This window comes from Sus scrofa, chromosome X (genome assembly GCF_054392235.1).
Source record: "Sus scrofa isolate SSC_HxYL_T2T_F1_AM1 chromosome X, Sscrofa_HxYL_maternal_Yorkshire_Landrace_v2.0, whole genome shotgun sequence".
Taxonomy (NCBI): Eukaryota; Metazoa; Chordata; class Mammalia; order Artiodactyla; family Suidae; genus Sus; species Sus scrofa.
The window spans coordinates 3809470-3834016 of NC_139401.1; the positions used below are offsets into that span (position 1 = coordinate 3809470).

Consider the following 24547-nt stretch of genomic DNA (forward strand, 5'->3'; position numbering starts at 1 on the left):
ACTGCATTCTTTGACTTCAGGGTTCATTCAGCACAGGCTCAGCCCTGCCAATGTCAACGGAAAACCCTTCTCTCCACAGCAGGAATCTGCTCAGCTGGAAGACGTTCCGGGGGAAAAACTGGGTACGTGGTATTCTGGATGGATTGTGCCAGATTGAGGCACAGCCCGGCCGTCTAAAGCACAGGCTGGGAGAAAGCGCCTTCGCCCTGTTCCTGCCTTGGGAAGAGCCGGAGCAGACGAGCCGCCACCGGGCGGAACCCGGGGCAGTCATTTGGAGGCTCTCTGGGGTTGAAACACACACTGAGGTGCATTCCTGCCTGAGCTCCTGGGGCTGGAGGCTGAAGATGCACCAGGGGCCAGGGGCGTTCCAGTCATTGCCCCCCTCCTCTGCATCTCGAAACACGAACAGGTGACACTGGCTTTAGCCCCGGGGGTTTTGGTTACTGCTCTGAGGGGTGGATGGCTCTGTCGTTGGCCGTCCTGTGCACAGTGGGTCGGAGTAGCATCACTGCTCTCAGCCACAGAGTCAGTAGCGCCCTTTCCTCACTAGTTATGACAACTGAAAATATCTGCAGACACTGAGGAGCGCTTCCTGCAGAAGCGGACTGTCTGGCTGAGAACCGCTTCCATAGATAGATAGATAGACCGACAGATAGACAGATGATGATGGATAGACAGATAGATGATATATCGCTACATAGAAGAGATGATAGATAAATGATAGAAGGACAAATGATAGATGATATAGAGGTACATAGAATGGGAGTTCCTGTCGTGGCTCAGGGGAAACCAATCTGACGAGCATCCAAGAAGATGCAGGTTCGATCCCTGGCTTCGCTCAGTGTGTTAAACATCTGGCACTGCCGTGAGCTGTGGTGTAGGTCACAGATGCGGCTCAGATCTGGCATTGCTGTGGCTGTGGCGTAGGCTGGCAGCTACAGCTGTGATTGGACCCCTAGCCTGGGAGCCTCCATATGCCGTGAGTGTGGCCTTTAAAAGTCAAAAAAAAAAAAAAAAAAAAAAAGCAGAAATAGATACGCAGAATAGGTAACAGATAGACGGAAAATACTACATAGATAAATGATAGATATCACATAGGCGACGATAGATAAAAATAGATGACAGATGATGTAGATGGATAACTGGCAGAAAGTCTCCATGCTAAGACGGCGTTTCTCAGCATCATGCTACTGCCACTGCGGCTGGAGGGCTCTGACGGGGGGCTCTTGTGCACTGTGGGGGGTTGAGCAGCATCCCAGGTCTCCGTCCACAACAGGGCAGGAGCGCCCCCTCCCCACTCCCTAAGTCACAGCAACCAAAACTGTCTCCGAAAACTGCTAAATGTCCCCTGAGGACAAAATTGCCCTTGGTTGAGACCGAGAGCTGGAGATTCATACCTCTGGGAACAGAAGGCAGGGGAGCAGAGGCACTTTTATCATAGCCAAAATGAACTTTTAGAATTCCAAATATTCTACCTTCCTGATGCCATTATGTGTTCATTTATTTATTTTGCTTTTTTTTTTTTCTTTTCTTTTTAGGGCTACACCCACAGCATATGGAGGTTCCCAGGCTAGGGATCCAATTGGAGCTACAGCTGCCAGTCTACACCACAGCCACAGCAATGCCAGATCTGAGCTTTATCTGTGATCTACACCACGGCTCATGACAACGCCAGATCCTTAACCTGATGAGCGAGGCCAGGGATCAAACCTGCAACCTCATGGATATTAGTCAGGTTCCTTACCACTGAGCCACAATGGGAACTCCTAAATTTTCTGTTTTACCTATGTTCCATCTATTGCGAATACTGTTTCCATATAAGACCTGAGGCGTCTAGGTGTTTTGTGGAGACTGAACAGAAAGAGAAGGCAAATTAAATTGTTTTATCTAATTATTTAAAATACAGTTAAAAAGAGTTCCCTGGTGGCTCAGCGAGTTAAGGATCCGGTGTCGTCACTGCTGTGGCTTGAGTTGCTGCTGTGGCACAGGCGGGATCCCTGGCCTAGGAATTTCTGCCTGTCAGGGCACAGCACCCACCCCCCGAATACAGTTAAAAATATGATCACTAAAAAAAAAGCTATTGGAGTTCCTGTCGTGGCGCAGTGGTTAACGAATCCGACTAGGAACCAAGAGGTTTTGGGTTCGATCCCTGCCCTTGCTCAGTGCGTTAACGATCCGGCGTTGCCATGAGCTGTGGTGTAGGTCGCAGACACGGCTCGGATCCTGCGTTGCTGTGGCTCTGGCGTAGGCTGGCAGCTACAGCTCCGATTCGACCCCTAGCCTGGGAACCTCCATATGCCAAGGGAGCGGCCCAACAAATGGCAAAAAGACAAAACAAAAACAAAAACAAAACAAAACAAAAAACTGCAAAAAAAAAAAAAAGCTATTGGTTTAGCTTTCTTTAGGGGGTAGGTCACAGACGTGGCTCAGATCTGGTGTCACTGTGCCTGTGGCATAGCCCTGTAGCTGCAGGTCGGATTCATGACCCCTCGCCTGGGAACCTCCATATGCCACAGGTATGACCCTAAAAAGAGGAAGGAGGGGAGCGAGGGAGGGACGAAGGAAAGAAAAGAGACATGCTCGTGTCCCCACCTCCAGCACCTACAGGCAGCAACAGAATCATTCCCTTTCCTGCCCGAGGATCCTGCAGACTGTCGCCCAGCGCCCAGAGGGGAAGCGGGCCCAGGAGCCCAGACCGATGGCGAGGCCGGAGCGCCACGTACCTGAAAAGCGTGTCGATCATCCTCTTGGAAGGGAGTCTCCAGAGGATGCGCGGCCAGGGGTCCCCCGAGGCGCTGCAGTCCAGCCGGAGGGTCCCCCCGTAGCGGACGTCGGTTCTCTGCGGCGACGTGCCGGTGATGCGCGCGTTGGCGGCCGCGCGCATCACCGAGAGCTGCACCGCCCTCCGTGCCGAGCCCACCAGGTTGGCGGCCACGCACTCGTAGCGCCCGCTGTCCTTGGGCGCCAGGTTGCGGATGTAGAGGGTGCCGTTGGGGAAGACGAAGAGGTTGCCGTGGAGGAACTGGGAGGGGCGGATCTGCGTCCCGTCCCACAGCACCCAGCGCACGCTGGGCAGCGGCGCCGCCTTGGCCGTGCAGTGGATGTGGATGCTGAGCCCCGGCGGCACCGAGATGTTCTCCAGCTTCTCCTGCTGGATGACCGGGGGCAGGGCCGCCACGTGCAGGCGGATGGCCAGGCTGTCCGCGCCCGCTGCGTTGCTGGCCACGCACTTGTACACGCCTCTGTCCGAGAAGGACGCCTCTTTGATGGACAGGGTCCGGTTTTCGTGCAGCGTGATCCTGCCTTCCACGGGGGACACGGCCTGCCACACCCTCCTGTCGGGGAAAATCCAGGAGATCTGGGGGGCGGGGGTCCCCTTGGCCAGGCACTCCATGGCAATGGTATCCCCCAGGTAGACGGTGACATCCTTGTAGTGGGACGCCAGGATCTGGGGCTGCTGCACGGCCACGGTCAGCAGGACCACCATCCTGTCGGCTCCGTGCAGGTTTTTGGCGGTGCACATGTACTGGCCCCCGTCCTGCACCTGCACGTTTCGGATGACGAAAGTGCCATTCTTCAGGACTTCAAACCGCTGCACTCTGGTGTTTGGGGTCATGAGAGCGCCTGGAAATAAAGAAAAACAAGCGTCCTGTTTTATTTACTTATTTTGCTTTTTAGGGCTGCACCCGGAGCACATGGAAGTTCCCAGGCTAGGGGTGGAAATGGAGCTGTAGCCGCCCGCCTACACCTACGCCACAGCCACACCAGATCCGAGCTGTGTCTGTGACCTACACCACAGCTCATGGCAGCGGGAACTCCCAAGTGTCCTATTGTAGATGCCACACAGAAGTGGATCTCATATGGTATTCGTCTTTCTCTTTCTGACGGACTTCCCTTAGTATGAGAATGTCTAGCTGCATCCATGTAGCTGCAAATGGCATTATTTTGTTCTTTTTTATGGCTGAGTAATATTCCATTGTGTATATGCACTGCACAGGGAAGTATATCCAATCTCTTGGGATAGAACATGATGGAAAATACTATGAGAAAAAATGTGTGTGTGTGTATTTATTAGAATATACTTGATTTACATACATCAATGAGAAGAATGCATATATATATATATTCCAGTATAGTTCATTTATACATATAAATATCAAAGACAAAAAAAGAAAAAAAGACGAAGGGAGTTCCCCTCGTAGCGCAGCAGAAACGAATCGGACTAGGAACCATGAGGTTGCAGGTTCCATCCCTGGCCAGGCTCAGTGGGTTAAGGATCCAGCATTGCCATGAGTTGTGGTGTAGGGCACAGACGTGGCTCAGATCTGGCATTGCTATAGCTGTGGTGTAGGCTGGCAGCTACAGCTCTGATTAGACCCCTGGCCTGGGAACCTCCAGATGCCACGTGTGTGGCCCTAAAAAGACAAAAAAAAAAAAAGGATAAATATCTTGGGATAGAACATGATGGAAGATAGTATGAGAAAAAGAATGTGCATAAATACGTGTGTGTGTGTGTGTTTGACTGGGTCACTTTGCTGTACCGTGAAAATTGACACAACGCTGTAAATCAACTATATTCTAATAACAATAGAATAAAATAAAGTCCATCGAGTTCAACATAAAAATACCACTTCAAAAGGGCCCAATGAGGATTATTAGTTAATTAATTTAATTCCCCTCTTTTTTTTTTTTTTTCTGGCTGCACCTGCAGCATGCAGAAGCCCCAGAGCTAGGGCTCGAACTCACACCACAGCAGTGACCTGAGCCACAGCAGTGATCACACTGGCTCTGTAACCTGCTGAGCCACCAGGGAGCTCCTCGAATTCTCTTTAGGTCCAAACAGTGATGGCAAAGGCCCCACCTCAATCCCTCCAATACATTCTTTACAATTTATTATTACTATTATTTTAAAATTCCTCCAATATCGTTCTTAACTCCTACACTGATCCCCAAATCAAGGCAGATGCCATCTTCAAGCCATGGGCAGCTTGGACAGGTTTCGTGGAGGATTCTGGAAGCCATCCTGAGCCCCAAGCCTCCCCCCCAGGTGGCCTCTTGGTTGAGTTCCTAAAGAGGCAGTCTGCCTTTGCTCAGCCCTCACCTCACTGCATGGGGGTTGTGCTGCTGAGGTCCCCAGCTTGACTACAGGAACATCCCAGGCTTGCAGTCACCTCCCTCTGTGCCCAGCCAGGCTCCTGGTGGCTAGATGGAGCCGGCCATTCTCTGCCGGGGGGCCTTCACCCCACTACCACAGTCAGGGGCAGGTGCCCCTTTTCCTCCCCCCTCGCTACATGCCCCATGTGTCAAAGCCCACCCTTTCTGGGCTCTGCCCCAGGCAGGGTCTGTATAAATCAAGGGTTTCCAATGCTTCGTCCTCTTGGGGTCTTGCTGACCTCCTAGGGGTGGCCAGTTCCTAGAGAGGGCTAAGGACTCGCCCTTCAAATGCCAACTGACCCAGGCAGAGCCCCTCACCTCCTCAGTGGGGCTCCCCTACTCTGGGCCACCATGCACCTGCCCTCGTCCCCCCACCCCAGGGCCAGGTGCCAGCAACAAGGACAGCCCTGCACCCCAGGACCGGCTGGAATATGTCACACCAGTCCCCCGTAAGCCTGCTCCCCTGCCTCACATGTTCCCTCCTCCTCCCTCTGCCTCCTGACCCAGCCTGGAGCTGCCCTGTATAACCCTGCCTGGCATGGTGTGTCCCCCTCTTGGGGACAGGGAGTGACCAACTGTCATCAATACAGTCATTTCCTAATCTATTGGTCTCACCCACACCTGAATAATAAATAGCAAATCCTATAGTTAAAAACCTGGAAAGCCCAAGAAAACCCAGAGTTTCATTCTTTTTTTCCTCTCCCACACTGCTGGGTTCCTGGGTCCTTGCATCCATCATGGGCTTTTTTGTTTGTTTGTTTTTTTCTTTTTACAGTCACACCTGCACCATATGGAAGTTCCCAGGTTAGGGGTCAAATTGGAGCTGCAGCTGAGGCTTATGCTGCAGCCACGGCAACACGGGATCTGAGTTATGTCTGTGACCTGTGCCTCAGCTCGTGGCAACATCGGATTCTTAACCCACTGAGAGAGGCCAGGGATTGAACCCACAACCTCGCAGACACTATGTCGGGTTCTTAACCTGCTGCCACAACGAGAACGCCCCTTATGGTGAAATGGCTTCCAGGTGACGGACGACAGTAAAAGCTGAGAAGCTGCTATCTCCATGGTATTGCCGTGGCTGTGGTATAGACCTGCAGCTGCAGCTCTGACTTGACCCCTAGCCCGGGAAGGTCCATATGCTGCAGGTGCGGCCCTAAAAAGTTAAAAAAAAAAAAAAAGTCACACCCATTGTAGTTCCTTAATTCCTGTCCCTGTAAAGAGAATACACCTGTTAACTGAGTCTCAAATGTCCCCTCCCCTCCTCTTTATCTGTTCTTTTCCCAGACGCTCTGGTTCTACGCAAGGTCATAGACTCAAGCAACCCCTCCCTACAGAAGTGCTGGTGAAAAAGCAGATGGGGAGTTCCCGTTGTGGCTCAGTGGGTTAAGGACCCAACTAGCACCCATGAGGACTCAGGTTCAATCCCTGGCCTCGCTCAGTGGGTTAAGAATCCGACGTTGCCGTGAGCTGTGGCACAGGTCACACATGCAGCTCGGATCTGGCGTTGCTGTGGCTGTGGCATACACCTGCAGGTGCAGCTCCTATTCACCCCCTTGCCCGAGAACGTCCATGTGCCACAGGTGCCACCTTAAAAAAAAAAAAAAAGGTAGCTGGGTAAATGCCCTACCTGTGGACACCTTTGTCCAGGTCACAAAAGGCTGGGGTTGGCCTGTTGCCTCACAAGGGAACACAACGTCTGTCTCCGCGGTGACAGTCACAGAGGGAGGAGACTTGGTGACGATGTGGGGCTTCTCCCCCAGGGTCCAGAATTTGGATGCGGGTGGTCCTGCAGCAGAGAAGAGCTTGAGGCTGCTGTGATGGACGCTTCTGGAGGGCTGGGCGGAAGGCGTCAGGGAAGGGACGGAGCTCCGGGTGGAGAAGGCCGCAGGAAGGTTCCGGACGTTCGTGGACGGGGGGGCTGTGGTCCGGGGAGCGGGCAACAGCGGAGGCGCCGGAGGACCGAGGTCCACCTGAGCGATGCTCTGAGAATGAATCCTATGGGAGGGACCTGGGTTGACGTTTTGGTCTCTCGTCACCAGTGCAGGCGAGGCGGGTGTCGGGGGCTTGGGGGTAGCTCCCAACGGTGGGAAAGAGAGGGTTCTGTTGAGGAAGAAAGGGAGCCTCCCACTGGCAGGAGGGGCTCTGGGATGGGGCAGCTTGCCAGCGGGGGCTCTTAGGTCCGGGAGGTGGTTATCGCCTAGCGATGTGGAGCTGCCGTGGGCTCGGTGCGGGCCTCGGGTGGTGGTACCGGGAGCGCTGGGTTTGGACCCGTGCAGCGGAACCACAGGAGAGGTCGGACCTGGTAACGTGGGCGTTGTGAAGCGTTCATTCGTCAGCGGAACCCTGGACGGATGCGCCGTCGTTTCCGGTCTGTTGGTCGTGTGACGAGGGGGCTGGAAAGTTACAAAGTATCTCAGGGAGCTTTGTGTGGTCCGCGGTGGCCTCACCGTCTCTCTTGATGGGATCGGTTTGGTGGGGACTCGGGGGCGTGGCTGGAAAACCTGGGCTCTGCCAGCCTCCTGGCGGCTCTCCGGGAGCCGGGGAAGAAGGCTTTCGGTTCTGCCATCCGGGGCTTCCTTTCCGGACACTGGCTTAGGGGTGACATTCCATTTGTCCAGGACGGGAGAGGGCGTGGATACCCGATCTGGTTTCCCCGTAGGCTGCGTCCCCTGCTTCTTCACCGACGGCGTTGTGGTCTCTGGGGTCCTCCCATCGCTGGAGAGAAGGTTTTCTTTGGACGTGCTTGATGCTGGCGATGTTTTAGATGTAAGAGGCGCGGGCTGTGCCGTGGTGTGTGCCAGGGACGCGAGAGTGGTGGTGGGCGGGAGGGGGGAGGCGGGCTCCCGCACGGGGACAGGTGGAGAGACCCGAGGCTGAGGTCCACCTTCAGGACGGAGGGTAGCTGGACGGGCTGCGTGATCGCTCTGATCACTGATGCTGGTATCCGCTGGACTTGAAGACGCTTCGACTTTGAGGCCCGGGAGCGTCGGCGAAGGAACCCATTCTTCCGGCTGCAACATTGTAGACACGGCAACCGAAGGTGCAAACTCTGAAGGAAACCCTGGGCCCTCCCCCTCTTGGAAGAAGGGTGAGTCCGTAACAGCTTCCGAAGATCCTGGAGCAGGTCGGTCGGTCAGGAGCTCTTCAGGCTGGGCTGCCCCTGGGGGGTTCCAGCCTGGGGTTCCTGGGAAGCCAGAAGGTTTAGATGCTTCTTTAAATTCGCCCCCGCTGGAGACTGTGGCCCCCAACGGTGACACCGTGTGACCCACTGACTCGCCAGGGAGCGGACTGCCCGTTTTATAGTCATCGATGTTGGCGACACCAAGATTCTCCACTTCTTTTCCAGGGGGTACAGGCTCGTGGGTGAGTGGACTTGCCTCCTGCAGCTGATCTGGGGTGAAGCGGATTTCTACGCGGGTTGTACTGTCACCTTCCACTCTCGATCCTCTAGGCAGGTCTACAGTTGGGAGAGAAACGGTTGTCGCTGGAAGCACAGCTTGTGAAGTGGGGGTAGGAACGCCTTTATTTTCTGGGAAAGGGCTGGTTGGGGACACAGACGCCGTGGGGCTCGCAGTCGCTGTCACATAGCGATGTTTGTTCGGCCGCTTCCCGTGCTTCTTGCGCGGGGGCTCCTTGGGTACGGGCTCCGAGGGCCTCTGCGCGTCCAGCTGCGGAGGGGTATGGACAGTGCTCTCCAGCCAAGGCGTGGGGACCGGCAAGCTGTCCCCCTGCTTTGGAACCGCCCCTTCTGGTACTCGAGTGGGTGGAGTAGAAAAAGTCTCCACTGGGGCCAACGTCGTGGGCGGGGGTTGTTTCTGCCGCTGTCGTAATCGGTGCGTGCGCACCCGCTTCTTGCCCTGGGGTCTCCTTCGAGAAGGGTGAGTGGTCGGCGCTGATGGAGCAGGGCTTCTCTGGGTGGGTGCCAGCATGGCGACCGTGGTGGCAGCCTCGTCCAATCGCGTGGTTTCCTTGGGATGCTTCCAGGAGGTGACATTGCTCATCACCTCCAGGGCAGCGTCTAGGAGGGTGGAAGATACCTGGCCCTGCCTGCGATTCTCAGGATTTCCGAAGTTTGCAGGGTCTCTGTCTAGCACCCCTTCTTTCCGCACCGTCTGAGCATCCTCCTGTGAACCCTGTCTCACCCGCGGGTGGGCTTGTGTGCTTAAATTGCTCACTAGCTGCCGGGTGTCACTGTGTCCTTGCAGAAACGTTTGGGCTGGCACAAGGGTTTCTCTGACACTGTGGTCTTCAAATGGCTCAAAGGTCCTGGAGTCAGCAACCCCCAAGGTCGGGGCTGCAGTAAAACCTGAGGAGGTCAGATCGTTCATTTCATTTTCATCCTGTGGCGACTGGGTCTCGGGCTCTGAGGGAGCGTAGGGCACGTTCTTGGACGCAGCGTGGGGGATGGCGCCGGAGGGAGGCTCAGACGCATTTGATGTGGGCTCTGGCACAGACCCGGCATCCGGTGTCGACCTGCCCTCGGTGCCTAGGCTTCCGTGGGTGGGCTCTTCGCCGACCGCGGCCAGGGTCTGCACGGTCGGAGAGGATTCATGAGGCACCGATAGGGATGTGGTGGCGGGAGCCCACCCCAAGTCCACTTCGGTGGCAGGGGCGTCCTTGCCCTTCTCTGTAAAGTCCTCATCAATCAGTTCTTCCGGGTGGATGCTTGTCACTTGGGGTGCGGCCACAGTTACTCCCTGGGGGCCGGGTTCCAGAAGAACCATCCCAGGTGAGAAAACAGTGCCAGCAACCTGCTCTTCCTCCCCGAAGAGGGACAGGTCTCCCGAGGACTCTTCGGCACTGGTTGTGGTCCACAGGGGTGCTCCTGAGGGGGGAGGGGCAGCCGGCCAGATGGATGTCACTTCTGGGCTCCCTGAGGGCAGAGGGGTGACTTTAAGGACCTGGGGAACCTCTGTTCCCTTCGGTGGGTTTCTCCCACGTACTCTGGCTAAAATGTCTGCCCAGTGTTGCGGATTAATCTGTTTGTTTGCCATGTGGACCCTTCGCCTGGACTCAAAGACTCTGCGACCTTCTGCGACATTTGTCTCGGGCTCTTTCTCGGAAATCTTCCAGGGCTTCAGTTTCCTCCTCCCCTTCTTGGGTTTCGTACCTCCGGGGACCGTGTCGTCCTTGGACTGGATGTACATCTCTTGGTCCTTTGGGTGGAGACCTCTCCTCGGCGCGTGATCTTCCTCTCCGACGCCAGATCCGCCTTCGTCTTCCGCCACGTCCCCCCTTCCTCTGGCCAGCGTCTTCCCCCCTGGGCGCCGGCCCCTTTTCGACGCCCTGCCGGAGTCCTTCTTATGCACCGCGACCCCCACGGTGAAATGATCGGCTCCATGCTGGTTGACAGCCACGCATCTGTAGTAACCGCTGTCGCTGCCTTGGACCCGGGGGATGGAAAGGGTCCCGTCAGCCAGCAGGTATGCGTGGGACGTGTTAGCCATGTCATTTAGGATCCTTTTGTTGGGCAGGATCCAGCTGATCTGGGCTTCGGGTACGGCCAGTGCGTGGCAAGGCAGTGTCACTGGCTCGCCTGGGTTCTTCTGAATGGTCACTGTGTGCCCATCGGGGGCTTGAGGGGCGGGAGGCTGCACAAGAACCCTGTACACCATTCGATCCACTTCGTCCCTCACCCGCGCGATGCACTGGTACAGACCAGCGTCTGACGGCTCCGTGGACTTGATCTTCAGCCAGCCGCTAGTGAGGACGGAGACCCTGCCGTCCGGGTCCTCCAAGGGCGCCTTCAGGACGGAGCCATCCGGCAGCACCCACCAGATGGACGGCCTCTCGGAAGCCTTGACGTTGCAGCTCAGCTGGCACGGGCTCCCTTCCAAGACCGTCTGGGCTCTCTGCACGGCCGTGCTAGGCTCGATCATGACCCAGCTCCGGCTCCGAGACGGCCTTGCGTCCTTGGCGGGCATGGTGAGAGAATACCGGGACGCATAGGAGAGCACTACCGTCTTGGCCGTACTCTGTCGCCGGTTGAGCTGGAGGTCCACGGACGGCTGCAGGACCCACTCCGGTTCGGCAAGGATGTGGGCTCGGACGCCCGTGTAATACAGGGTGTCGTCATCAGCATCTTGCCTGTACTGGGAGCCGAGGCTGGGGTCTCGGTCGGGCGCGGGGTCGCGGTGCAGCTTCACGGGGACCTCGCTGTAATAGGCGATCAGCTTCCACAGTTTCTCATAGTTTTCTCGCGTCATGGGACACTCAAAGTCCAGGGCGAGAGTGGCGTTGAGCTCTATCTCCTGCGGGTCTGTTTGGTTCAGATGGAGCTGCTGCAGGTCCGTGGGCTTCTTGATGGCACAGACCAAGTGGGCCGTGTTCCCGTGCTCGTCGCTCATGTTGAGGGAGACGTTCCAGCGGGGGACCTGGAGCGACTCCAGGGACACGTGGTCGTCACCGTCTTCCTCCTGCTCTGGCTCCTCCTCGCTGCCTCGGCTCCTGTTCTGCCTCAGAGGGGACGCTATGAGCGGCTTCTGACAGGTGACTTCCTTCAGCTTCTGAATCTCCTGTCTGTGCAGCTTCTTGGGGCTGGTGCAGGTGGCGCAGAGCTGACCGCCTTCGTAGGCTTTGTCCTTCTTACACTTCAGAATCCCTGAAACACAGGATCAGACAAAGAGGCTCTGAGTTTATGAGACCAAGAATGGCTGGAGGCTGAAGCCGTGGCTGGCGTCTTTGTTATCTGGGTGCCCTTCCAACCTTATCGAATACCCCCTCGACCTCCCTGCCTCTGGGATGCCATCACCCCGGACTTTAAATCCAATGAGCACAGCATTTTATAACTTCCTGACAATGAGTAATAAGTACTCTGTTTTAAAAATGAGATAACATTGGAGTTCCCATCGTGGCTCAGCGGAAATGAATCTGACTTGTATCCATGAGGACGCAGGTTCGATCCCTGCCCTTGCTCACTGGGTTAAGGATCCAGTGTTGCTGTGAGCTGTGGTGTAGGTCACAGGAGCTGCCTGGATCTGGCATTGCTGTGGCTGTGGTGTAGGCCAGCATCTGTAGCTCCAATTTGCCCCCAAGCCTGGGAACATCCATAGGCTGTGGGTGTGGCCCTAAAAAAACAAATAATAGGAGTTCCTGTCGTGGTGCAGTGGTTAACAAATCCAACTAGGAACCATGAGGTTGTGGGTTCGGTCCCTGCCCTTGCTCAGTGGGTTAACGATCCGGCGTTGCCGTGAGCTGTGGTGTAGGTTGCAGACACGGCTCAGATCCCGCGTTGCTGTGGCTCTGGTGTAGGCCGGTGGCTACAGCTCCGATTTGACCCCTAGTCTGAGAACCTCCATATGCCACGGGAGCAGCCCAAGAAATAGCAAAAAAGACAAAAAAAAAAAAAAAACCCACCAAATAATAATAATAATAACAACGAAAAATAAAATAGGCATTCCCATTGTGGTGCCGTGGAAATGAATCCCACTAGGAACCATGAGGTTGTGGGTTCGATCCCTGGCCTTGTTCAATGGGTGAAGGATCCGGCGTGGCCATGAGCTGTGGTGTAGGTCGCAGACGGGGCTCGGATCTGGCGTGGCTGTGGCTGTGGTGCAGGCCAGCGGCTGTCGCTCCGATTTGAACCGTAGCCTGGGGACCTCTATATGCCATGGGTGTGGCCCTAACAAGTGAAATAAAAGAATGAGTAAATAAATAATAAAATAAAAATAACAAAAGAAATTAGGTGTTGTTACATTGAAAAAGAATCCCTACTCACACACTCGACACCACTGACCTTTTGTGAAGGTTCAGGCGCATCTACATAATTCATTTCCATCCCCAAGCCCAGTTCCACGTGACAGGAGGCTCTGCTGGCATGAAGTCCTGTCCCGTCTGGCTTGGATGGTTGTTCTTTTCTCCGCTAGACTCTTTCACTTCAGGCAGTGCTGACTCTCTGGATTCACACACCACGCCTGCTTCCCCGGACATTGGATCTGCCCCCGCATTTTCTCCTGCTCTGGCCAACACAGACCCTTTCACCGTGTCCTCCTCCTCTGCCCAAGGCATTAGGGGGACATGTTCCCTGACTTGGGCTAGTCCCCGTTCCCCTCTGGCGCTGCCCCGTCACGGATGGCCTCGCCCACATACGTGGGGCTCAGTGACCACCCGCCAGCAGCAATGACTTCCGTGAGTGTTTCTGGAGCCCAGACACAGCCTTACACACCCCACACCCAAGTGCTACTGGACGTGTCTATTAAAGGACACAAAAGCTTCTTCTACAGACAGCGAGAGAACAAATTATGTTTTCTCTCCGCTCGACCTCTTGCAGGTCTCCTAGCTCCATCATCTTTCCCATAAGAAAATTAGGATTTTTTTTACCATCTCCTTGGTGGTCTCCATGTCTTTCCATTCCCCCCCCCCACCAGGAACAAACCATCCAAATGTCCATTATTGATGACTTGGAACACGATAAAGCTCCTAATTAGTGTCCCTGTGTTGACTTTTGCCTCTCGGAACGCGGCTTTCTACACGACTCTCAAAGTCATAACCTCAGGATGCAAACAGGATGGTTTCACACAGCTCCAACGCAGAAATATAACACATGCCATACAGGTGCACAGAGACACGTACGGATGGACCCCACCCACACATACATGCGTGCATACGCACACACAAAGGCACACACACGAATCTCCAGAATGGCTGAGATGGCTTCGTGACTCCCTACTGTCGCACTTCTGCTGAGAAATGCCCCCTTCACATGGGTTTTCAGCTTCTGCTGGACCCAGTGGCGTGTGGGCACTGAACTATGAACGGAGGTGACATGTCTTTTTTGGTTCAGATAATTAAGATGAGGGTGTACCTGTCTTTCGCCCTCCCCATGCCTGATTAAATCAGATTCAATGTCAAATGTAAAGTGGAGCCACAGAGAACAGCACTGGGACCTCTTCATTAATCCATGGAGGAGAGGGACCTGGTCACTCACTGTCAGTGCCCTCATTAAATAGTGACATCAGGTGGGTGAGTTGGACATTTCTAGATGGGCGCAGGCTGTGAAGCTGAAATTGAGGAGAGCAAGACCTATCATAGGAGGAGATCTCTTAGCAAAGATCTGAACGCTGAAGAGAAGCCAGATCCTTCAACATCTAGCAGAAGAGTTTTCTTGGCAGATGATGAGCAGGTCCAATGATGTTGCAACCAGGTTGACTAGCAGAAGGGTATTCTTGGAGGATGACAGCAAGTCCAATGATGTTGGCAATAGGTTGATCAGCAGAAGAGTTTTCTTGGCAGATGTTGAGCAGGTCCAATGATGTTGAAACAGGTTGATTAGCAGAAGGATTTTCTTGGAGGATGATAGCAAGTCCAATGGTGTTGGCAATAGGTTGATCAGCAGAAGAGTTTTCTTGGCAGATGTTGAGCAGGTCCAGTGATGTTGCAACCAGGTTGACTAGCAGAAGGGTATTCTTGGTAGATCATAACCAGGTCCAATGATGTTGAAACAGGTTGATTAGCAGAAGGGTATTCTTGGAGGATGACAGCAAGTCCAATGATGTTGGCAATAGGTTGATCAGCAGAAGAGTTTTCTTGGCAGATGTTGAGCAGGTCCATTGATGTTGAAACAGGTTGATTAGCAGAAGGATTTTCTTGGCAGATCACAACCAGGCCCATTGATGCTGGAAATAGGTTAACTAGCAGAAGGTGACTAGAAGAAGTGTTTTCTTGGAGGGTGATGACCAAGTCCAAGGATGCTGGCAATAGGTTCAGTAGCAGAAGGGTTTTCTTGGCAGATGTTGCAGGTCCAGTGATGTTGAAACAGGTTGATTTGCAGGAGGGTTTTCTTGGAGGATCATAGCAAGTCCAATGAGGTTGCACACAGGTTGACTCACAGACGGTGACTAGAAGAAGAAGTGTTTTCTTAGAGGATGATAGCAAGTCCAATGAGGTTGCACACAGGTTGACTCTCAGAAGGGTTTTCTTGGCCGATGTAGAGCAGGTCCAGTGATATTAAGTTGGAAATAGGTTCAGATGGTTCAAGACAGAAAGCAGAGCAGTGTGGCTGGAATGGGGTGAATACTGGGCACAGCGGGACCAGCCTGTGGGAGGAGGGTGGGCAGAGGGTGGGAGCAGCACTGCATGGGAACTATGGGAAGGAGTGTGGGTTTTACCCTGAGAGCAGCAGGAAGCCAGTTTGATGGTGGGGGCGGGGGCAGGACCAGGTGCTTCTCCTCAACATGGGTTCTGACACCTGCCCTGTGGGGGGCTGACTGAAGGGAAGGGAGACCCCAAGGCTGCAGAACAACCTGCCCAGAGTGCCCCACTTCTCTCCTTAGAGGCAGAAGAAAGGGATTCGACCCAGGCTGATGGCTGTGAGGATGGAGACGATCAGAGAGACCCCAGGACGGCGCTGAGGACGGGGTCCGAGTGGGGCTTGGGGATGGGGGTGAAAAAGAAAAAGAAACCTCCCTTATGTTGATTCAAACGCTACTTTCTTGCAACCTCTACATCTCAGTCGTGGTCTGCTTGTTTGCTTGGTGGGTGGGCTGCTTCTCTGGATCCATACAGAACACCTGCCTCCCGCATCGCAAGCAAAATACCTCATAGCCGCCCCAGCCTGCTTTTCCCAGCATCCTCGAATAGGTCCCGTAGGATGTGGAGGCACAGAAACCCCCACTCTTAGCTGTAACACCAGATTGAAAAGAAGACTCCAGACATCCACCCTTCCGCCACCGTACAGTCCACAACCGACTCAATGACCGTTACTGTGTTTCCATAAAGGATGCACACCTTTGATTTACACCATGGAGGTGTCTTGACAGGTCAGGCATCATAGTTTGTCTCACGGATTTTGGAGACGTGATTTCCCCCGACCCAGGACGAAGCCAGCTCGGCAAGGCTGGAGAAAGCAATTTCTCTGGAACGGCACCCTGCCTCTCTGCGCCTCTTACCTTTGGATTTCGCGTCCCATTCCAGAAACCATTTCATCTCACAATCACAGGACCAGGGATTCCCCTGCAGGTAAAGGTTCTCCAGCAGAGGCATATTCTGCAGCAGGCTGGGGGGCAGCGTCTTCAGCTCGTTCTCGGCTAGGTAGAGGTGTCTGATGGTGGAGAGCCGGAAGTGATCCAGGAACGAGAACGTGGAGAACGTGTCTGGGTGCAGCTGGTGAAGCACGTTTCCCTCTAAGTGGAGGAGCCTTAGGGAGGTTAAGCCGCTGAACGCCTGCGGGTGGATAAACTCGATCTTGTTGTGGTCCAAGTGTAGCCTCAGTAAGCTCCAGAGCCCCTGCAGGGTCTGTGCGGTGATCACGCGAAGCTTGTTGTAGCTGAACTTGAAAACCTACCAAGACAGGGAGGGCGGAAGATGCCATTTAGAATTCAAAACAAACGAAAGCGGAAACTACAAAAAAACAACCACCCAAAAAACCCACGACCAGGAACAGAAAGCCCAACAAAGGGCAGCAAAGTCATGACAGTAAGCTTGTTTTTCATGTAAAAAACCAAAACAACAACAAAAAACCACAAAAAACAAAAAACACCACCAGAGTTCCCGTAGTGGTGCAGTGGTTAACAAATCCAACTAGGAACCATGAGGTTTCGGGTTCGATCCCTGGCCTCGCTCAGGGGGTTGGGGATCCGGCGTGGCCGTGAGCTGTGGTGTAGGTTGCAGACACGGCTCAGATCCTGCGTTGCTGTGGCTGTGGTGTAGGCCAGTGGCTCCAGCTCCGATTGGACCCCTAGCCTGGGAACCTCCATATGCCGCGGGAGCGGCCCAAGAAATGGCAAAAAGACAAAAAAAAAAAAAAAAAAAATAAGCAAAAAGCAAAAAAACAAAAAACCAAAATACACCCGGCCACTGCATTCTTCATGGGGAGCATTACATCAGTTCCCTTCTTCGTGACACATCCTACAGGTGCCCTGAGCACGGGTCACACATGCCCGTGTTTACCTGGAGCGAGATGAGGTCTCTTAAAGCCCCGTCGGGGATGCTTTGAATTTCATTGCCGTGAATCATAAGCAGCTCCAACTTGGTCAGCCCTGCCAACGAGGTTTCCGACAAAGCCTGGATGCTGTTAAACCTAGACAGTAAATAACAGGGATGAGAAACTGTGAATCCTGCATCCCATCTGGGGAGGATTTCCCAGCCTGCCCCAGGGTGGGAGGGGGGGAGAAACAACGGAGCCAAAGGTTGCTTCTGAGGTTGTTCTGGCGCCAGACCCCAAGGGTAGTCCCCTCTGTCTCCTCTGAAGGTTGCCCAGGAATGGACCCGTTTTTCTTAGCCATCGTTCCACGGCGGTGCGTTCCTTGAGAATTCTGACTTCTCGAGGATACGCATGTGGTCAGAGGCTGTTTGGGGAGAGACATGGAGATTTCAACTCTTAATAGGATGGTGGGTGAAGCCGGCCCTTCCCTGGAAATTCCGCTTGGAACTAGAGAGCCTGACAAAGCTGCACGGCCAGCGCCAATGGGCAAAACCAGGGGCATCAGAGGTGGCCGTGCATGTAAGACAAGAGAGACCTTCTCTGTGCCAAGGGACCAGATTCCAAGGCGGACAGCTGAACGCAGACGCCCCTAATGCACAGAAACACCTTCCTTCCCATTTCTGATGGGTGACCGACGTTACGGTCAACGTTCTGGTGTGTTTTGGGTTTTCTTTGTGCAAAGACGTTGGTAAACATGCTTCTCTGACTGGGGTGGCAGCTCCTCACTGCTCCGTGGCTGGTGGGACCAAGGACTCCCCAAGGTTAACCCCCCAAGAACCAATTAGGAGAGGACGAGTGGAGAGGCCAGGGGGAGGAGGCAGGTCTTGAGATGGAAGAGGCGGAGGGCGGGGGGCAAAGCCTTCGTTTCTAAGATGGATTTGGAAAGAGGTTCCTGTTCCTCAGCCCCTTTTTGGTCAAGGTGTGCCCCCAGAGTTTCCTCTCCTGAAATGTTTTTGTCACCCCCGGTTCTCCCTGCCAACGATCCTGGCAGATGCTGAGGTAGAGAGAGGCAGGTAAGGAGGAAGGCTGGGGCCAAGGAGCATCCTTGCTGGGATTCCCTCCACACCTGAGGACATCGCCTCCATGTCCTGGACGTGGGAGAGGGGAGCTGAGGAGCTCAGGAACCCATCTTTCTACATCATGTCCTTGGTGCTTGCGAGACGCATCAGAGAGAGAGAGACAGAGACAGAGAGAGAGAGAGGGCAGTTGCACGGGTTGGTGATGTCAGAGCCAGGCATGGGGGGACTTTTCTGGGAGAGACAAAAGCCCAGGGAATGGCCTGAATGCCAAGTGCACTCAGGGTGCTCCTCCCTCTCTACACCCGTGGGGGGTGGGTCACTGCTCCCCGCAACCGTCTAAGAAGCAGCAGAGAGATGGGGAAATTCAGGTGGCAGTCGAGGAGAAGGATTTGACTGGGAGAGTGAAATGACCCAGCGTGTAGAGCCTCGCTGGGTACTTAATGAGTTACCAGCCTGCATTTCAGAGCAGCTTCCTTCATCTGTTGATTCGAAATCACAGTGCAGAACCATCCAAAGGAAATGCTTTCTTTTTTTTTTTTTTTTTTTTTTTTTTTTTTTTTTTGCTTTTTCGGGCTGCACCTGCGGCATATGCAAATCCCCAGGCTAGGGGTGGAATCGGAGCTGCACCTGCTGGCCTACACCACAATCACGGCAACATCAGATCTGAGATGCATCTGTGACCTGCACCACAACTCGAGGCAATGCCGGATCCTGAACCCACTGAGCGAGGCCGGGGATCGAACCCGCGTCCTCATGGACAGTCGGGTTCGTAGTCCGCTGAGCCACTGTGGGAACTGCCATGAGAGGCTTTCTTAATAGCAGAAATATGTGACCATTTTGCCACATATACACATACCCAGTGATTATGTTCTGCTCCTGAAACTCACATAATGATCTATGTCAATAAAAAAGAAGGAAAAAAAAAATCAGTGTATGTAAGACTGCTTCATGGATGTCTGTTAGCATCTCAAGCAAAACATATAAAAAAAAAAAAAAAAACCCTTATGGACATTAGGGAAATTCTAAAAAAATGTCACCAAAACTCGTCTTTTAGTCAAAGGAAGAAAAAAATCTTTCAAGGTTTATACATCACACATGAAGCAGATGATTGCTTATTGTACTCAGAAAGAGATGGAAAGTAATTTTTTAAAAAAGCTCAGGAGTTCCCACTGTGGCTCAGTCATAACGAGCCCAACTAGGATCCATGAGGTCGCAGGTTTGATCCCCGGCCTCGGTCAGTGGGCTAAGGATCCGGTGTTGCTGAGAGCTAGGGTGCAGGTGGCAGTCACGGCTCCGATCCTGCGTTGCTGTGGCTGTGGCATCGGACAGCAGAGGCTGTTCCAATGCCACCCCTAGCCTGGGAACGTCCATATGCCGAGGGTGCGTCCCTAAAAAGCTAAAAAGAAAGAAAGAAAAAATAAAAATAACAACAACAACAAAAAAAAGCTTTGAGGCTGTCCAAGCAGGAAAGAACGGATCTTTCTGTCAATCCTGAGTGACAACCCTAAAACCATCTGCCTGGGACTGAAACGTTTCATTAGCGCTCTGCCAAGACTCCCTCATTCCTCGAGGATTTCCAGCTCTTTCGAGACTGAAAAGACAACTCAGACCCCGATTTTTTTTTTTTTTAAACCTCTCTGAGACATTGCTCCTGTTTTTATATTTTCTTTTCTTCCCCCCTCACAAAATGCACAATATCAGCCTCGTGATCCACTTCAAGGGTGGGTTCCAGAAACTTCCTGCGAAATGCTGAGAAGGCTGTTAAACATGGCACATTGAATCATGTGACCGATTGAGCCAGACGGTACTCATACATGTTGGTGCAGTGAAGTTATTCCCGATTTGTTTTTTCTTTATCTTTAAATGGCACAAACCGGAGTTCCCGTGGTGGCTCAGCCGTTAACGAACGCAACTAGCATCCACGAGCCCTTGGGTTCAATCCCTGGCCCCGCTCTGTGGGTTAAGGATCAGCATTCCTGTGAGCTGTGGTGTAGGTTGCAGACATGGCTTGGATCCTGCATGGCTGTGGCTGTGGTGCAGGCTGGCAGCTGCAGCTCCGATTGGACCCTGAGCCTGGGAACCTCCATATGCTGCAGGTGTGGCCCTAGAAAGACAAAAAATATATATATACACAAAACCACCTCAAGATATGATTGGCAGCAGGAGGACAAAGAAACATTTTGATATGGTTTTCATTCTAGGAGCAAAGCTTTTCATTGTCTTTGCCATTCATCGTTTAAAGTGAAGACACCAAAAAACGATGTTCTCAGGGACAAGTTACTTAATTTCCACAGTTACACCAATTTAAAGACGTGTGGAAAAGGAGTTCCCACTGTGGCCCAGTGGCTTAAGATCCCAACTAATATCTATGAGGACGCGGGTTTAATCTCTGGCCTTGCTCAGTGGGTTAAGGATCTGGTGTTGCCACAAGCTGTGGTGTAGGTCACAGACGTGGCTCAGATCCTGTGTTGTTGCAGCTGTGGTATAGACTGGCAGCTGCAGCTCCAGTTCGACCTCTAGCCTGGGAACTTCCATATGCTGCAGGTGCAGCCCTAAAAAGACCCCCCCCCAAAAAAAAAAGTTGGGTGGAAGAAAATCAGCCCAGCAACTGCTAATGAGATGCAAACAGCTCTGCAAACAAAACCTAGTTTATAGCTCTTGCAAGTCTAGAGCCATCACACAGTTTACTGTGTAGGGAAAATGCATGCGGCTTCTTCCTAAAGCCGGACCGCCCAGACCCCAACACGCAACAGGTGGCTTCGGAGGCAGGACACACTGGCAAAAGCAGTTCTTCTGCAGCATCCTCTTTCCCATACTTTCCAGGGGGCTCCCCTAAGGGCTGTCTCACTGCACCCCTCATTCTGTACCCAGCCAAGCGGGGGGACAGCCTGCTGCAAAGAGCTCACGAAAGCCATCGTGCTTAGACAGACCCATTCTGCACCCCAGGACGTGTGAGAACAGAGAGAAACCACAGATGAATTCCATTCTCCTTTCTCCAAAGCCATCTGATTCTGATTCAAATCCGCTCCAGCTCCCCCCTTTCTATGAAAACTGGAAGCCTGTAAAAAGGAAACGGGTTCAAAAGCTGTACAAAGATACAAATTTATTTTAAGAAGGAAACTGCGCCTCTTCCCTGTCCTGGCAAAGCCAAATTCTTTTCCCTGTGGAGCGATCATCATTGGGGTTAGATTTTCAGAGAGTCATATCGTAACGTTTGCCAAGGTTTTTTTTTGGAGAAAGCTCGTTCATGGTCTGTTACAACAGATTAGTGAAGTTTTTATCTTAGTGTCTTATCTTTTCTTTTATTCGACTAATGGACTTTCTCATCAGTAAGTGCAATTGGGATTAGCAGGGGCAAGCTGTTATACACAGAATCCATAAACAACAAGACCCTCCTGTACCAAACAGGGAACTATAGTCAATATCCTGTGATAAACCATCATGGAAAAGAATCTGACACAGTGTGTATGTGTGTGTGTGTGTGTGTGTTTCTATGTGTGTGTGTGTGTGTGTGTTTCTATGTGTGTGTGTGTGTGTGTGTGTGTGTTTAACGGAGTCACTTGGCCGTGCAGCGGACATTAACTCAACATTGTAAATCAACTCTCCATCAATAAAAGTTAAAATAAATGTAACAATTTTTGGAGCTCTGGACTCAAAGATGTCAAAGCCTATTTACAATTCTTTGTGCACTGACTCAAGGTTGGCCATTTCGTCTTATGAACATGACCCCCCAGGGGCTCCTCATCCAGACCTGAGGAATTTTAGCATCTTGTAGATGGGAGAAAGCAGCTAAGATATCCTGCCAGAGCAGCACCAGTGATGTCCTATTCAAACTAAATGAAGGAAGAGTTTACAACGAACATTGCCCATGGGTACCTGTGATGCAACACAACTAACCCTGAGGTATAGAAAGCAGAGATGTGTATAAAATGAAATTAAGATATAAAAATTCTACCTGACCTGCGGCATTCAAAAGACTCTTAGAAAAGATGGTGGAGTTCCCTGGTGGCTCGGCAGGTTAAGGATCTGGCATCACCACTGCTGTGGCTCAGGTTCCGTCTCTGGCTGGGGGAACTTCCTCATGCCGGAAATGAGGCCAAAATCTCCTCCCCCAAAAACAAACGAAAAGAGATTGATATTTTAAACAGGCAAAATCTGAAAGAACTCGCATCTCATTCAGGCACCTGAGAGGGTCAGAGATGTCTCATGTAGTCTTTCTATTATTCTGTAAGTTTCTCAAGTCTAAATACTATTAGTATATTTGTGTGTCTGTCTTATGTAGCTGTGTCTATGATATATTCAAGCATTGCTGTCAAAGATTTATCGAGGAACTAACGCAGTCCTCGATGGCTTGTTATTAAGCCTTGTGATGGATCCGTGCAGACCACAGCCCCGGAGGACCCCCCGTTTAGTATGTTCCAAACGTCGCCTCGAGCCGCCAGCCCATGGCACACACAGGAATACACAGTCGCAGCTGTCAGTGCACAGACACAGCCAAACAACCAAATAGACGCGCCTGCATGCAAGGAGGCTGAAATGGCTCAGAAAGAATTCGGTACGAACCCCAAATTGATTCTTTCCACATGTTTAGAAATCCCAGCGGGCACGGAGGCCAACGAACGGAACGTGCAGTGCACCTCGCTGGGCACGTAGCAGGCACAGGGGTGTGGACAGGCCAGCCCGGCGCGCGGGTGTCCCCAGACCAGGATCAGCACCACGGAGAGGGCTCGCCACGGCGCCCGCGCTGGCATCTTGTCAGGGTGCGTGCGCCCAGGACACCTGTTGCGGAACCACAAAAGGAGATGTCAGGTAACCCTTCCTTATTTCCAGCAGCTGTCACACGAACGGTGCTTCTCAGTGTCAAGCTTCCCAAAACATCACCAGGTCTATTTGAGGGACCCAAACCATGTGCGTGGAGAAACACAAAACGTAGTTTAAAAGATCTTTCGCCATTAACTTTAACCATTACGATACAAAACAAACATCACTGTATGGGATTGGGTCACTCTGCTGTCCAACAGAGATTGCAGGAACATCATAAATCAACTAAAGTTTAACTTAAAAAAAAAAGATAAAGTAAATGGAAAATAAACATCGCTCTGGACTTGGAAACTGTGATTTGGAATTCCCTGTTGTGAGGGAAGGTATGACATACGCAGGCTCACAGACACACCTACAAAAATACAAAATATGAAGATATTTAACTATATATATGCATAAATGTATATACACACAAATATACAAATACAGTTTGTTCAAATATAGACTTGTATAAATGCATATGTACACACACAAATATACAAATAGATATGCAAATACATATAGTTGTATAAATGTCTATGCACACAGATATTCAAATATATACGTGGAAATATAGACTTGCATTCATGTATATGTGCACATATAAATATACAAATATACATGCCGATATGTGTGTATAAATGTATACACACACAAACATACACATATATATGCAAATATACTCGTATAAATGCGCATACACAAATACACAAATATATATGCAAATATAGACGTGTATTCACATATATATACATATACAAATGTATTTGTACATATGCATACATATATTTGTCTTTATATGTATATACAGAGGACAGATATATTTACGTTTCTATCATAAAATAAATAACAAAAATACATGTTCTGTATCCCCCTCCAAATGTTCATTCTGAGTCATTAAATATTGAAGGTACCTGAATAAAAAGCTTCTCAAGAAGCTTGCAATTATCAGAAGTATTTCCTTCTTCGAATGACCTTTCTTAAAGTGTTAGTGAGAGCTCCCTGAAGCGCTGGCAGAGGCGTCCACTAAAGTGACATGTATTCCATTTGGGGTGGATGTGTTTATCACCCCGCATGTTTTTTTCCCTTGGACGAGCCAAAATGTGGAGGAGATGCAGCATCCCCCCTTATCAGCCAGGAAACTGGGGGGGGGGTACCTCTGCCGTCAGATAAAAATCTGCCATTAGATAGAGAAAAGGAATCGCCTGATGAAGACTATTCAGGCAAACCAGAAAGATCAGTGAGACAGACAGACAGACAGACAGACAGACAGAAAGAAAGGAGAAAGAGAGAGGGAGGGAAGGAAGGAAGGGAAGAGGGAGGAAGGGAGCAAATGTTCAGACAAATATTAGGTTGTATTAGCGACCTCCTTTAGAATGTCAATGGTTATTTTTGCACGCATGGGTCATGCCTTCAGCAGCTCATGTTTTTCTCAACTGTTGCATGAAGTTTCTTTACCCATAAGTCCCACCTAAGGACAGTAACAGGCACAGTGGAGAACCGCGCCTCTGCAGCTGGTCCCTGCGCTGGGCACGTCCTAACCTCTGATCATAAGCGCTGCATCCGCTCACATGCCCACAGGAACATCCCACATCCCCCAGCTCTTCCATCCCTCACAGGACTTCGACACAGAGAGGCTCTTAAGCCTGAACGC

At 51.9% G+C, this 24547-nt stretch overlaps 1 protein-coding gene across 4 annotated transcripts in view; it reads right to left on the reverse strand.

The window, feature by feature from the left end:
• Nucleotides 1-24547, reverse strand: part of LOC100519997 (matrix-remodeling-associated protein 5) — a 33273-nt gene that overhangs the window by 4354 nt on the left and 4372 nt on the right. For all 4 annotated transcript variants that reach the window (XM_085007030.1, XM_085007029.1, XM_013991051.3 and 1 more), the window contains 5 exons: nt 22657-22872; nt 17041-17170; nt 16041-16431; nt 6782-11755; nt 2724-3624 (listed from right to left, as the gene is read on the reverse strand). In XM_085007030.1, coding sequence (XP_084863156.1) covers nt 2724-3624; nt 6782-11755; nt 16041-16431; nt 17041-17170; nt 22657-22844 — 6584 coding nt within the window. In that variant the 5' untranslated portion in view covers nt 22845-22872. The remainder of the gene's footprint in view (nt 1-2723; nt 3625-6781; nt 11756-16040; nt 16432-17040; nt 17171-22656; nt 22873-24547) is intronic.